General features: G+C 34.7%; 1 protein-coding gene across 1 annotated transcript; it reads right to left on the bottom strand.

Moving 5' to 3' along the window:
* Window positions 1-6,723, bottom strand: LOC144544193 (katanin p80 WD40 repeat-containing subunit B1 homolog KTN80.4-like). Its single transcript, XM_078292612.1, has 17 exons — window positions 6,497-6,723; window positions 5,877-6,007; window positions 5,301-5,418; window positions 4,573-4,799; window positions 4,203-4,305; window positions 3,979-4,049; window positions 3,796-3,870; window positions 3,575-3,718; window positions 3,345-3,495; window positions 2,704-3,249; window positions 2,554-2,610; window positions 2,297-2,421; window positions 1,819-1,923; window positions 1,661-1,735; window positions 985-1,214; window positions 333-401; window positions 1-196 (listed from the first exon to the last, which is right to left on the bottom strand). Exons 1-17 carry the CDS (start codon window positions 6,519-6,521, stop codon window positions 130-132), a joined length of 2,319 nt encoding a protein of 772 aa, XP_078148738.1. The 5' UTR covers window positions 6,522-6,723; the 3' UTR covers window positions 1-129.
* Between the last annotated feature and the right edge of the window lie 10,048 nt (window positions 6,724-16,771).

The raw sequence follows: 16,771 nt of genomic DNA, 5'->3' as shown, positions 1-16,771 counted from the left end.
AACGAACTTCTATACTTCAAGAAATAAAAAGGATATCTGTTCCATTCCCACTCTATACTTTCTTTTGAACGCAAAAAAGAACTTTCTTTCATGATAGATCCAATGTCAGGTACAAGAACTGATGTTCAGTCAAGGTTTCAAATTTTGTAAAGCTAAAGTCAATTCCTGAGCTAGCCTAGCCAAGTCACCTCCCCTCCTGCATTTAATTTCAATATGTGAGATGAATGAATCAAGAAAGACAAACAAGAATTCAAAGTACTAAAAATGAACAATTGATAGAAAGATGACTTTTCCACAATTTTTAATAAGAAAATTACAAGCGAAAGCCGTACCGAGTAATAGGTTCAAGTAAAGGTTGTGTCCTCTGCAAATGGCCAAAGCAACTTTTGCACCGTTTCAATCTGTAAAACCAAGTATTTTGGGTTAAATACAGCACACAATTTACATAAACTCAAACAGAAAGCATATGACAGGGATGTTTTTTTGTAAAAGCATATGACAGGGAATCATGTCTGCAAGCAGCAGCAATGACTGTTTTTTTGTAAAAGATCAATGATTTTAAAAAAAAAAAACTACTATAGTATTCTAAATTTAACAGCAAATTCACTTTACTATTTAAATATTTCCCCGGGCCTGGTGGGCAAATGATTAACAGGGGCGTTGTTTTAGAAAAAGTAAATAAAAAGGTAAGTATAAAATCCCATTTACAGAGGTATTATTTATAACCGCTATAGTGCTATTAATCCAAGTAAAAGATGGATAAAAAACCATTGGACCCAGTAGAATCAAGGGCAAATTCACCATTTCCTATATTTTAGAAGTACATGCAGAGTGCTTGCTTATTTAGTTATGGAAATCTTTTGCTAAGTACCATAAACTCCAGGAACTTTTGCAACACTTTGCACACACACACACTCGCACACACACACACGCACACACAAACTAGATATAAAAGCCAAAAGAACAGAGTTGTATATAATTCACCTTTGTTCACCTTGAAGGTCGACTTTGGCACGTGAAGTGGCAGATAAAGTAGATTTTATAACTGTCCCAAAAATCTTTATTAGCTCAAGCATCATTTCAATTGATACCATTACATGTCTCTCAGTTCTGCTACTTAGCAAACCGACAAGGACAGGGAGTAAGCCTGAAAATAGTTCAAGGTCGAATATTTCCCTTTTCTCCTTCAGTGCACTGACTAGATCAACTTGGACCTACATTGAAATGCCGCATTTGAATTAAAAAAATATAAAATATTACTTGTTGTTTGTTTTTCCTTTTTAAATTATATATGCCATTTTCGCAATCTAAAAACTACACCTACTATTTCAGACATTTGCATTTAACACCAAGTACCCTGTTAGATATTTACAAAAGACAATCTAAAATAGTTGATGGTTGGCACATTCAATTATATTTACAAGTTTATCCCAAACTGGAACTGTGGCCCTGTTATTTCTTCAATCCCGGGTGAACTAAGAACAAACAAAGCATATAACATTATACACACTAGGATACAAGTTCTATGAACATTTTTAGTTTATATGTGAGAAAGAAATAAGGGCAATTAACTCATGTTTTTGGTCACCGGACAACACAACATCGGTTATTTGCAAAAACAGAAATGAAAGAAATAAAATAAGATTAAAGGATAACATACAGCATGGTCAGGTAATTTTGTAACTGCATCAATTGCACCTCTAATGCCATTTTTCTCAAAGAAATGCCGCACCACCTGCGCAGTTTATGTCAGTACAAGTTTTCTTAAAGTAAAATAAAGGATATCGACTTATTTTGGGGGGGAAGAGGCAAACTCACCTCTAATTTTGTGACGCGAGATTTGACAGAATTAATGAAAAAATCATGGCTTTGCACCAAAGCATTACATATCAATGTGTCCTCATCGACAGTCAATTTCTCCTCCTGAAGACAATAAAAAGTTCCAAAATACTGTTTATTGGCTCCATACCAATAAGACACATATTATAATTGCTTGATTTGTCAAGTAAGATAAATCCACAAGTATTTGCACAAGTACCATTTCAGACTTCCTGCACAAATTTATAATTTGTTTAAATTTTCATTTTTCTAAAATCATATATAATTCATGAGGTTTTTGGTGTGCGCAGATCAGCTGAATATCAGAAGTATAACATTACTGAAATGACAAAAATGCAACATGCATATCCATTTGCCTTTTATCTCACTGTAAGAACTTTACAGCAGATATCCAATGTTTTACCATGGGTATTCATTCAATAGAATATTTATAGAATGGATGTGAGATAAAACATACGGAAACAGCTAAGGAAGTTTCACAACTTGAAGGCCGGTCGGTACAAGGTAAATCAGCAGTGAACCCACCATCTCTCTTCTCCCATCTTTGAACTAGTGATTTTGTCTTCCCTAATTGTATAGCAACTGCCATAATAAATTGCAGATAAGTATATCAAGAAGGAAAAGTAGCTCAAAATTAAGTTCACCAAATATGAAAATTTCACAAATAAAAGAATAGAATTAGTATTATAAGTAGTGTAGCATAAGAAAATGCACCTCCTCTAACAAATTTGACGTGTCCCATTTCAGCTGTTGAGCAAGGCATTTCATCATCTAGAATCAAAGTACATAACTCAAATCTTTTCTGAAAATGAGCAAGATTTCATGATAAAAAAAAAAACATATTCAATTACAAGAGGCACTTACTCTTATCTAACGACAAGTTCTTCTCAAGTCTCTCTGTAACATTCCCAGTAGTAGAACCAATGTTGCTGAATGAAATTAAACATGGTGTAGGTTCAGTTGGCGTAGATTCTTTCTCATTATCTAACAAAGGGTACTTTTGAGATTTGGCTGAGCTGTAGAGTGTACTCTCATTCACTACATCTTTAATAGGCACACTTTTGATTCTTTCATAGTCTACATTTTGTCTAGGGGCAACACGTGGCACAGAAAGAGATGTAGAGATTGCATGGATATCCTTAATAGGAGGAGACTCTGACATGGCAGGAACCCTCTTCAGAGAAGTAGGAGTGTTCAAGACAACTGGAGAGGAACTCGACTTGGAAGGTACAGGAGAGGAACTTATTTTTGTACCCCTCATTGCTAAGCTGGAACGGGTGGTTCTAGTTTGAGTAGGTGTAGACAGCCTTGAAATTCTACTATCCCTTTTAGATCTATCTGCACTCATTGGGCTCAATTTTGGCACACGAATCGAAGTGGCACCTTGTCTTGAAAAGTGTTCTTCGGTTACTAAAATGTTGTTCAAGAAAAAAAAACAGTTGAGAGAAAGGGACAGCAAATTCGTCAGGAAAATGAACAAATTGTCCTTGAAAATCAGTGCATACTTGTTTTATCTGATGACTTAGATTTGGAAGCCAAATCCTGACTTAGTAAAGGTGGCCTGACTAACTCATCTTTGACCTGACTGAAAGAAGCAATAGGCTCGGTCAAATCGCTTGCTTTTGGCAATACACCAAGTGCGTAAGGCCCAATTAGCTGTGAATGAAAACATAAGAAAGATAAATAAAGAAACTCCTAATTAAATAGAACTTGGAATAAAAGAAGAGAAACTCACAGAAATGTCAGCGAGCCAAACTCCAACTCTGCTATCCTGATATGAAAAACCTAGGAGTTTCCCTTCATAAATGCTTAAATCAGCTAAGTTGCTCCAGCCTATATCCACCACATCATGGCACCTAATTGGCTCCCAAGAATAAACCTATTTATCGCAAATTAACCACTTAATATTAGCAAAAAAAAAAAAAAAACACATTAGAATAAAGTCCCAATACATACCTTTAAAGTAGAATCCAGCCCACAGAAAAGGGTTCGCCCATCTGGGTGAAAAGTCATGGCATGGACACCTCCAGCCTGACAAAAACAATAAGGATACAAGGTTGATTCGCTTGGAATAAGTCCACTATGTAGGTTGTTTATATTAAAAAAAAATGGAGCTACAAAAAGAAAAGCTTCAAGTACCTCAGGTCCTGCAGAACCGATTATTTCAAATGTTTCCAAGTCCCAAAACTTTACTGTTCTATCTGCCGAGCCTGTCGTATTTAATAAAGATAAAGAGGCAATTAGATATTAATCAACGTGGTGAACGCCCGAGAAATTATAATACAAACAACCAACTTTTCTTCTATATGTGTGCATGTCAGCGTGTGTTTGTGTGTATGTAATGGAAATGGGGCCTGGGTTACCAGTTGCAAGTAAGAACTCCTGTGGATGGAAGTTGATGCAACGAATGGGGCCACTGTGATACTTGAATTCATGGAGCAGCTTTCCTGCCGTAAGATCCCATATCTGAGACAAGAATAGCCCAAAGGGGGTGTTAGCTTTTATCTTTTTTCTTTTAAATATTATCAGACTTCATTTGAAAAAAAGTTGAAAGAGCATAGAGCATAACGGGTGTCTTTGCAGATAATGTCAGCTACTTAGTTGTATTTGCAAACAAATGGTATTTCTCGTATTTACGATTTGCAATTTGACATATAAAAGAAGTGCTGAGAGCATCGGCATGTACCATAAAAAAGGAGGTGCACAAAATGCCAAATACACAAGATTAAGTACCTTGACGATACTGTCTTCACCTCCAGTAACAACCCAGCGGCCATCGGGAGTAAATTTAATGTTTCGAATGGCGCGTGTGTGGCCTGTGTAAGTGTGAATGCACCCTTTTTTTCTTATATCCCATATCTTGAGATCTGTATCCTCCGATCCTGAGGCAAAGAACTCGCCGAATGGGTGGAATTCCACTGACGTACAGCTTGACCTGTGTCCCGTCAGAGTTCTCACAACTACACTTTCATTTTTATAAAAAAAAAAAAGGAAAACATTATTGTTTGTGATTTCTCTGAGTTTGTATAACCAAAACCAAACTCTTCATCTTATTCGCAAAGGAAACACAGTGATGATTTTGACTCCTACTATCAAACAGAAGTGATTTGAGTTATGAACGATATATATGTTGGATTCCACTTTTGTATATGTTGGGTTCGGATATAATTAAAGAAAGAGGGAACTACTCTCCAATTTAATATGACAAAAATAAATATTGAACTTACTCTTATTCTGCTTAGCATATCAATGGCATAAATATCTACCATTTGGTTAGTATATGAACATAGATGGTGACATGCTAATGCAACAGGATGCAATTTAAATAAGGTAAACAATTGCTGATATTTTATACAAACCCGAGTTTCCATTGGGTTTATACGTTGTGAACCTTGGTCAAAAAAGTCATAATTTAAATTGCTCACACAGGGAAATAGGAATTTGCATTAATTAGTACATACTCTTGGCCTCTTCTAAGTCCCAAAGCTTAATCGCACCATTAGCAGCTCCACCAAGAACCAAGACCTCGCCAGAATCAAATGCCACTGAATCTACCGCACTTGTATGACCTTGCAAAGTCTTTTATGAATCAAATAATTACCCATGAATTCTATGAAGACAAGTTAACTAAATTTGAAGTGATTAAGACTATAACTATATTTTCTTGTTAGACTACAGCTAAGTTGGCAACAGTGACAGTATCGACTAACAAGTTATCTTCCTCAAAAAAATATTAAGAAAAATAATAATATAAAATACAGATAGTTGTACAATCTCATTCAACTAAGACTAATTAAAAATTAATGCAATCAACCACTTAGAGTTGTTCACATTATAAAAGAAAAGATAGTAGGAAACTTTAAAAACAGCCAAATTGACTGAAAAAATAAAAAGAAAAAAAGAAAAAGTTTTAAAATGCAAATAGAAGTATTGACCTAAAGCTCTCCTTTTCCAAACTAACACAAAGCATATATTCCAGTAATAATCAGTAAAGGAAAGCATAAATGATAAAAGAGAAAATAAAATTAACAACCAACCTGTAAAGGGGTCGTATTGCCAATTGACCAAAGATTCACCTTCCGATCCTCGCTACCTGTGATGAACACCCGATTTGATTTCTTCCCAATTGATAAACAATTCACATCTGACGAGTGTGCCACAAACTCGTCTTTGTTAACAACTGGTCAAGGATCAACTATTCAAACAGAAGAAAAAAAACACAGGAGAAAGTTCTACTAATGGTGGTACTTTGTTTCTGTTTTCTGATAGTGGTAGCTGCCTAGCTGGTAGGCCACTCAGGCCTACCTATTTTACAAAAATAAAAATAAAAAATAAGTAATAAAATAAAACAAATGGGTTGTTAAATTTAAATATATCAAAAACAACATCCCGTTTCGTTTAATCACTAGAATTGGAAATGCACTGATCAAACAAAAAATACAATAGAATACTAGTAATAGAAAAGTGAATCTCCCATATTGGAAACCTTCATCTAAAGCAATTTGCATTGTGTTGTTCCTAATCAAACCAATATATTCAACTGGACTCAACATGTCAAAATTTGGCTTAAAATGTCTACTCCGAGAAAATTACTCCAGTTAATCAAACATAAATCCCAAACTAAAACAATAGAACTAGCAGATCAATCAAAGGATACGAAGCATATAGCCACGTTTCTCCATTCAAATCTCTTCTCAGCTATTTTTCTACGCAAATCAGATCGAAGCCCTCTCTTCCTCTCCAAATTATCCCTTGTCCAAATGGTATTGTAATCTCGTTTTTAATTCTGTTCTTCCTTTCTTTGTAAGAACTCCACGCTTGTTCTTACTTGCTCGCTCGAACTTCGAACTGAGAGCCTCGACAAAGGAGAGGGAGAGTGTATGTAAAAATTAGTACAAAATCAAAGCTTTTCTGACTCGGAAAGAAGCAGGTTCCTTTTTATTTGGCAGAGCCTCGATTTTCTACTAATTTTCACTTTCCCAAGAGTTGTTAACTATGTTCAATAATATGACGCCTTGTCAGCAATCCGTGGTAGATCGTAAAACACATCCTTTCTCAAAAATATACCTTTTGCCTGGATGAACTGGAGTATGTGACCCTCGTCCCGGTTCACCAGTCCGACAATGTTCTCCTCAATATTAACTCATGGGACCCGTTTCTTTTACTGAGTTGGTACTTGTTTATTTCGTGATCTTGGTCTATCGAACAATTCTCTTCGTCTTTTAATAAATTGTGGAAAAGAGAGAATAAAAAGATGAGTAGGAAATTGGGAATAGAGAGGTGAGACGTCGGCACGTCGCTTAGGAGGAAATCAGTTTCCCCAGGTACCTGAGATTCAAATAATTAAATCCAAGTCGTTCTTTTAACTTAGCACGAATCTTAAAGCGACCGTCCATGCCATCGGGTTGAGTTTGTCCCGGCTGGGATTAATTTCGACCGTCCTTCTATATATATTTTACCTCAGGTACCTGGGGGATATGGACTCATTTTGGAGAAGCAGAGAAGAGGCCAAGGACTAAATCCATGTGACCAACCTACGGTTGGATTCTTATCACAATTCCTCCCGATTATCGCCACGTCATCAGAACAATCACCAGAATAATCTGATTTTATTATTTACGTGCTAACAAAAAATAATAAAATAAACATGGGAGGTGAACCGCACAATCATGGACCACGCGTCGAGACTAATTACCACGTGTAGCTGGCAAAGGTGTGGGATCCACCGACCAGACGTACTTTTTATTTGAATTTACCTTTGGTTCGTGGGAACAAGAAACACCGGTTTCACCGACAATTATTATGGTATTCGGTGCACTAGCTGACAATAAAAACATGGGTCAAAAAACTCCCACCGTGTGTTGTACAGAAAAAAAAAAAAAAAAAAAAAAAAGATAAATCCAATTTGCTCTAAATAAAAATGTTTTTTTCTTAACGGTTATACGAGTTTGGAAGGTTCGCGTCAGCTCGCTAAGTTTATCATTTTATTTTTAAAATATAAAATATTATAAAAGTAATATTTAAATCATAGATATGAATTACATTTTTTGAAATATTTTACCAAAAATGTTTTAAATCTTAAATTAATGTTTTTTCACAACAATTAATGTAACAACATTTTCACGATCCCAAGAATAAAAAAATATGAAGCTTCGTACAAATTCAAATTTGTACATAAAAAGGTCCAATTATATCCAAAAAATTCATTCATATCCGAAAGAAAATAAGAAATTTCAAATTTTCCAGTGGTGAAAAAAAATTTGGGAAATGCCCTTATAGTTGGCAACGGTAGACTTTCTAAAATTTGAAAACTCACTTCAAAATTTCACACTCTTTCTTCTCTCTCTTTCACCCAAAATCTCCGGCGATTTTTATTAATATCCCTAAAACAAATCAAAATTTTAAAAATGCCCCTGCTCCCAATTTTTTTTTAAAAATGCCCTGACCGCCTGGGCTTCGGGCGGCCCAAAAAAGCCTGTGAGGCGCCACCCCCTGGGGCGGCCCAAAGCACAAGTGAGGCGCCACACAGCAGGGCGCCTCATGGGTGTGTGTGTGTGTGTTTTTTTTTTTTTTTTTATAGAGAAATGTTAGTATTTTGATTTGAATAATTTTGTGAAGAAAAACGGATTAAAATTCATAATAAATCCAGGAATTTAAAATTCAAATACATTACTAAATAATACAGTACCGTCGAGTCCATAGAATAAGGTAACATAAAATTCATACAGCAACAACCAGTTCAAATATCAATTATACAAACCGTTACAGTTAAAACATAAAATACTACAACAACATACAATTAGGGTCTAAGCCTTACGAGACGAGGAGCTTGCTCCCTTTTTTTCCTCAGCCCGACGGACGCACGCAGGACACTCCCACGTAGTGAGACGAGCGTCGTTCAGCAGATCTGCATGCGGGTCCATGCAATTGGGATGAACAGCTTTGCCACATTTATAACAGAAGAACATATCCACCATATCTCCGTTCAGCTCACATAAGCAGCACTGTCCCCATCCAGGTGGAGGGACTCTGTCCACCCAGCCTTCCATCAGCATTTTTCTAATTGATGGATCAAGAGTGCTCAGAAATTCTTCATAATTTTTGGGTGAAAACAATCTTTCCAAATTCCTCATCGCGTAGGCTTCAGCCGTCCAAAAATTATTAATGAGTGCTCTTTTTGCTTCGCGTTCGGTTTTAGTTCTTCCTCTATTTTTTCCAACTTTGGGTGCCATTATAACTAGGGTTTCAAGTGACAGCAATTGATTAGGAAGGCTAATTATGTGCGTAATTAAATACTAACTGTACAGTAATCAACGGCTAATTAGAAAATAATTAGAAAATATATAAAATAATTGAAATAAATATTTTAAAAATAATTAAAAGAAATATTTAAAAAATAATTACAAAAAATATTTAAAAAATTATTAAAAAATTATTTAAATTACCTGTGGCTGTAGTCGCCCAGAAAATCGCCCGAAATCGCCTTGAGCGCTTTCTCCCTTCTTTCTGCCTTTGAGGTGGAAGGTAGACTGATGTTGGAGTGAGAAGAGAGAGAGAGAAAAAACGAATAAATAGGCATCCCTAGTGGACCGCCCGTGGCCCAGGCGGTCAGGACCCTAGCAAACCGCCCCTGTCACAGGCGGTTTGCTGGGAGTGTGGGTCGCAAATAGTGAAGAAATTGTAATTACTTGAATATAATTTCTTAGTTTGAATGTAATTACTTGAAGTATACATGTGCTGCTTTTAATTATATTGTGGAACTTTAATTGTATTGTTGAACTTTAATTGTATTGTTGAACTGTGTTATAATAATGAAATGTAAAGTGCAAACAACATAATACCAACATGAACATAAAATAAAAAAACGTAATGTCAACATAATACAGCAGTCCCATAGTCAAAATACTACAGTCAGAAATATATCACAATAAACAAAAACTCTACAATCATCATCTTCGTCTCCTTCCGGATAGAGACAACCTAGGAGCCGCTACGCCCTTGCCATGCCTGTGCGGCTGCACGCGCCTCTGCGGACTCACATCTCGGAGTGCATCCTCTCCCAAATCCTCCTCATCGTCCCCCATATCCTCATCCTCGTCCCCCGTATACATGTGCTGCGTACCTGTCCTGGCTGCCCGTGGATCAAATCCAGCAGCTGACTCTGCATTGGCGGGCTGTGTACGCAGCTCCCATGGATCTTGCTCCCAGCTTGCAGAATACGTGGAAGGAGGCGGTGCGCCAAATAATGAAGAGACAAAGCCATCTGCAGTCTGAGATGAACTCCCACCAGCCTCAAAGTCATGCTCCATCTCCACTCCATATCGTGGTCTGTGGGAGCCATACGCCTCTGCATCTGTATCTGCCGGGTCCAGCTCATTTATGCTAAATATGGGTGTATATGCAATTTGTTTACAAAATTAATTTTGCATGTACATGCATTTTTTTTTGGTAAACAAATGCATGCAATTTACTTACAATAAAAAAAATGAGATATAGATGCAATTTACTTACAATAAAAAAAAATATATATCATTTTTAAACAAATATTGATATACTTCAAAATAATTAGTTTTACTTCAAATCTTTTATATTCATATATACATGTTTTTTATAAACTATCACAAAAATAATTTTCAAAAAATAAATATGCATATTTTTAAATCATAAACCCTAAATTGAAGTGTAAACCCTAAATTTGTAAGTAATTCACAATTGACAACCATAAACCCTAAATTTAACTATAAACCCTAAATTTAAAAAAAAATTCACAATTCACAACTACAAACCCTAAATTCAACCATATGTCATTCAAGCAATTTTACCATAAATCATAATCCTAAATTCGAGCAATTGCACCAATTCAAGCAATTCAAGCATCCAATTCAAGCAATCAAGCAATTCAACCATCTAATTCAAGCAATCAAGCAATTCAAGCAATCAAGCAATTCAATCATCTAATTCAACCATCCAATCGAACCAATTCGACCAATTCAATCAATTCAACTAATTACTAACATTTCACCCTAAACATCGAATCAAACAAAACCGAATCACATTACATCATTTAATCACATTTAACCGAAACCCTAAACCCTAATCAAATCGAAAAAAAGAAAACTCACTTGTTCGATCGAGAGAGAAGCGAATCGAGGCGCGAGGCAGAGAGGGGTCGGCTCGGAACGGCTTCTTTCTTCTTCTTTCTTCTCTCTTTTTCTCTTTTTTTCCTCTTTTTTTCGGCAGAAACAATGGGGGAGAGAGAGGAGGGGCGGCTCAGATGGGGGGGTTATAGATGGGCAGTGGGGCGCCAGATGGGGGGGCGCCTCACTTGGCTTATGGGGCGCCAGATGGGGGGGCGCCTCACTTGGCTTATGGGGCGCCAGATGGGGGGGCGCCTCACTGGTGTTGTGGGCCGCCATTTGGGCCGGCGCCTCACAGGCTTTTTTGGGCCGCCCGAAGCCCAAGCGGTCAGGGCACTTTTAAAAAAAAATTGGGAGCAGGGACATTTTTAAAATTTTGATTTGTTTTAGGGATATTAATAAAAATAGCCGCAAAATCTCCTTTGAGCCACCCTTTTGCATGTAAGTCCTCACAGATGGTGACAAATTCTTGACACCTTCTTTCTCGGAATTAAAAAAAAAACAAAAAACTAACAGATAGTGATATATTCTTGTAATATAAAAATATTTATTTTACTATAAAAGCATTTATCTTGAAATATAAAAATAAAAAACAAAATAATTACTCTCTATTGTACAAATTATATATAGATAAAAATCTTCATTTCACGATATGCAGTTTTGGAAAAAAAAAATGTTTTATACATAAGTTTGCGTAAACCTCAATTTATGGAAAAACAAAATGCATGTTTATTGTAAAATCAAAAAATGGATATATATATATCATTTTTCGAATTATTCAATTTGCATCATATAAAAAGGTATGTTTTCTTCTTAAACTTCGATATCTGAACAACATAAAGCATAGTAAAACACTTTTCTCATCCTATTTTCCTCTTACATGCTTGAAGCGTAGTAAAAAAATATTTATATTCCATTATTCTTACTCATTCGAGATTGAATTAATTTTGAGACTCTGAATATTCTACACAGTCAGATACTTTAGATATACTTAGAGCATCTACATCCCTGAAACTATTAGAGTTTCTAATCTGACGTGACAGTTTTTAATCCAGTTTCAAGAATGTGAAAGAGTTTCTTATTTAGAAATTATTCTGAAAAGTTTATTATTAAAAAACGGTTTATAAACTCTATGTTGGTCAAATAATTGGCTCAAATTGTTTCTCCTTTTTAATTTGTTGCTGACGTGGCTTAATAGAAACTCTAAAATGAGTTTCAGGGATGTAAGAGTTAGAAACTTTAAATATTATAATTTATAAAAAGTAGTTAACAGTTATTTAGAAATTCTTTTGAGTTTTAGGGATGTAGATCCTCTTACTCGTCCTATGCATACCTTTCCGGAAATGAATCTGTTGTTATTCTTGAGGAATAACAGGAATCTGTTCAAACTTTTTCATGTACAAATTTAAAAAAAAAAAAAATTATGTACCAATCTTAAAAAATATCAATGGTTAGAATTAAAATAACAAGGAACTGCTATTTCTTGAGGATAACAGCATATTTATTTCCTACCTTCTCCTTCACCTTGCTAATGTTATATAAAGTTTGGCTAGTATAACATTAGTGTCATTTCAGCTTATATAACACCAACTTTAAAACTTATCAAATTGACTTCGAACAACTAATCCAAACCATTTTACACTATGAGTGATGCGTTTACATACAATTTTTTTATATTTTTGAGTTATTTTAATATCAAATCAAGCGGTAAAAATATTGAAAAATTAATGTATTAAAATTAACTTAAAAACGCATACATTTGACCGCTTGACTTAATATTAAATAAATTTGAAAAGTTATAAATTTTGCATGTAAACGCACAACTAATGAAGTAGATCGGTTTGAACGGTTTGGATTCACCGTTTGAAGTCGATTTGATAAGTTTTAAAGTTAGTGTTATATAGATTGAAATGACACTGATGTTATACTAGCCAAACTCTATTATATACATATTTTTTTGTCTATATGTGAATAATAATTTTTATAGCATACTTTCGGGAGCATTTGCAAATTACATGATGCATGGTATTATAATATGATAGTTGACAGAGCATGAGAGGAGTATTAATTGAAAACGCTGCGAAAGTCTCTTATTTAAAATAGAGATCAATTTGACAACTGAATCAAAGAGGAAATAACAGCGTAAGGAGTGTTTTTCTCTCTCTCTCCTCTCTTGTTGCTCTCTTGCTTTTCAAGTTTTTCATTGAAGTAGCAAAGCAAGAAAAGTGCACTATTTCAACGCTCTTTTTTAATAGTTTTTATTATATTTGACGAGAAAAGTTGTATGATCATGACACCTTTAGCCGTTAAATTTTTGTGTTTTATGATTAAAAAATTTAAGACGACAAAAATTAAGAGTAGTTAAATTATACCAACGGTCCTAAAAGCATCACACGTTTATCATTTTAGTCCTTAAGTATTATAATTTATAATACATGAGTCCTACTAAAGATTCACGTTCCTATCCACATTATAATGACATATTTATGGTAAAATGTTTCTAATAATATTTTTTTTATTAATTTACAATGTAATAAATTGATGAGGACGGATCAAGTTACAACAAGTATTTTCTACATTTTAAAATTCCAAATCATCGATCCAAACCGTTAGATGTGATCTCTACAATAAAATGTGCTTGGAGACCAAATTTTACATTTTTTGAAATTTTTTTACTATTTATTAAGATGGGTACAAAAACTAGTCAAATTCAGACCATTGAATTTTGTACCCATCTTAATAAATAGTAAACAAAATTAAAAAAATGTAAAATTTGGTCTCCAAGCACATTTTATTGTAGAGATCACATCTAACGGTTTGGATCGACGATTTGGACTTTCAAAATGTAGAAAATGCTTGTTGTAACTCAAAAAATGTTGTAACTTGATCCATTTTCTAAATTGATATATTTGATGTCATAAATTATATTAGTTTTCATTTATTTGTATTATTTGACGACTACACCCCACTAATTTCAATGTCAAAAAATAATACATACAACGAACAAAATATTTTTTCAACTAGTTGTTTCATATATGACTAATTTGATATAAATTAAAAAAATTTAAGTGCCAGTTGTTATTTTTTGAAACTATGAATTAGGATGATAAATAAATATTTATTTAATTTATTCAAAAATTAATAATACTGCTACTAGTGCGTTCGCATTAATTTTTTTTTTGTGCCGAAAGAAAACAAAAATAACTTGAAAATTTTACTGTGGTCCGATCTCATTGGTCCCAGAAAATAATTTAAAACTTCCCCACTGCTCATCTCACAAAACCAATATACGAGTAAATATTTCACTAGACAGAGGATTAATTTACCAGATTCCAGGCTTACCGTATTAAACTATAATTAAATTTTAATCCGCACTAAGAGCTTTAGCTTGAGTTATCTTAATCCGTACGTAGAAGAGACTAAGGAAGTTTAATTAGTAGATAAAGGTGCCTTAAGACTTGAGCAGGAATCAAAATTTCAAGTAAAATGCGATTAAAGAGGTGATCTTAATCTTTGTTAAAAAATCAGTGTTCGTAAGTATCAAGTGAATAGAAAAGCTAAAAGTATAGATTTTAACAGGACATTTTTTATTTCATTCAACACAAATACTATAAAATCAAAACAGCGCTGCATGTAGTTAAAATATTTACTCAAAGTTAGATGAATTTTTTCGGTCATGTTTGGTTGTGAAGTAACATCAACGAAGATTAAATTTCTTACTCCACATATCACTTCTTATATTTTACATCTTGTTTGATAGTTGGAGTTATGACTTAAATTAACCCACTTGATAGAGTAAAATGCTTATAAATGTGTTTTTTTGTGACAGTGAGTCATACAAGTAAAGTAAGTGTGGAATAAGTTAATCCATCTAGATAGATAGAATAAGTTATTCTAGACTAAGTTACCTCTTACTCCATTTTGCTCCTTCTATTTTACTACTTATTTAGCTGCTTAAATGTGAAGTGAAAGATTTAATTCACTGCTTATTTCACAACCAAACATGTTTAATGTTCGCTTCTCAGAGTGTGCTTACAAAGTTCCAAATACAACTAATTGTACTTGTTTTAAACCTTGAATCCACTCACGTCTAGGATTGCAAGTGTACAATCCTATCCGTGTAGTAAAATAAGGTATCGATCCTCAGGGACGGTTAAACTCAATTCTAGACTTTCACAAATCCAAGTTAGGTACTAGAAGTTTGAAGAATTGGGTTTGATTTGTTTCAATTTCTAAATTTCAAAAGACAATTCAATTAAAGGTAAATGAAAGTGATTAAAAGGTTTGGTTTTGAATCAATTATAAAAGGTGTTCTTAGGGTTTCAGACTTCATCTCCAAACTTTTCCTTCTCTGGACCTATCATACAACTCGCATCATCTCTGATGCGACCTGTGTGATGCGACTCGCATCATCTCTGATGCGGGTCGCATGGCCCTCGAGCAGAGCGACATGAGTTCGTATCTAAGTTGATTTCTTGTGCGAGGCTTCGACCTGTGGCTCTCGCCTACTGGTATCTAACCTAGATTGATTGTCTGGTTAACTAGAAGTATCTATAACCTCTCGATAATAGAAATTTCACCTCTCGGTTACTATTGATCTTAGATCTACTTCAAGTGCTCAATTACAATTACAAGATACATCAAGGCCTAATTACTAGAAGAGATGCTATAGACATCTAACAGTAGACAATCAAGAATCAATCAAGAAATCACAATCAAGCAAACAATGAATACTCAAACAACAATCACACAAGTTCAACATTAGATCAAAACATCATTCAACTCAAAGAAAAGGTTTGGAGATTATATCTTAACCCTAAGAACTAGAGATCTACTCAAGCATAGCAAAAGAAAGCATAAAAGAGAGAGAGAATAGGCAGATCATGATGAAGCTCAAAGATCCAAGGTGGATTGGAGAGGATCTTGCAATCTTCTCTTCTTCTCCAAGCGATCTTCAATCTCTCTCTTCTCTCTTGATCTTTTCTCTCTCCTTGAGGCTTTGAATCTTTAAATTTCGGAACCCCCTCTCTGGTAGCAGGGGTGGCCTATTTATAGGCTTTTTAAAACGAGTGCTTCAATTCTGGGCCTTTGCTGTCTGCTCTGGAAACTCGCGATGCGACCTGCATCAGGTCTGATGCAACCTGCATCGACTCTGATGAGGGTCGCATCGACTCTGATGAGGGTCGCATCGGCTCTGATGAGGGTCGCATCGGCTCTGATGAGGGTCGCATCGGATGTGATGAGGGTCGCATCAGATGTCTCAGATTTCAGTAACTTCCCTGATTTTGCCCGTTTTCGCCTGATTCCTGCAAAGTAAGAACCAAAACATAGCAGTACCACATTCTATGGATATTCAATGTAAAAGGCACCATTTGTTGGTTCAAAACATAGATTTTTGTATGGAAACAAGTCGAAATAATAGGTCTAATAAAGTGATATCATTTAACTAGATTAATCATGCAGTGCCGGTGAATTTCAGCTCGTGCCAAATTCGAAACATTTTATTTCAAAACGAAAATCCATTATATTAACCCGTGTAAGTTAAATAGACGTACTAAGGAAAATTGAAGAATTCTAATTTGAAATTTTAGCATCAATTTTAATATTAGAACAATATTATCAGGGATGAAGGTAGATATTTATTCAATACGGCCCTGTTCAGCTCACTGAGGGGAATGGGTGTAGGAATATAATTGGTGAAAATTTGAACTCATTTTTATTGTTCACGTGGAAAAAAAAAATTCAATCTGAGTGAATTTTTTTTTCTCACATGAACAGTAACATCTTGGTTTACG

Source organism: Carex rostrata, chromosome 26 (genome assembly GCF_964058835.1).
Source record: "Carex rostrata chromosome 26, lpCarRost1.2, whole genome shotgun sequence".
Classification (NCBI taxonomy): Eukaryota; Viridiplantae; Streptophyta; class Magnoliopsida; order Poales; family Cyperaceae; genus Carex; species Carex rostrata.
Note: the sequence above shows the minus strand (reverse complement) of the source record. Positions and strands in the feature narration are given on the sequence as shown.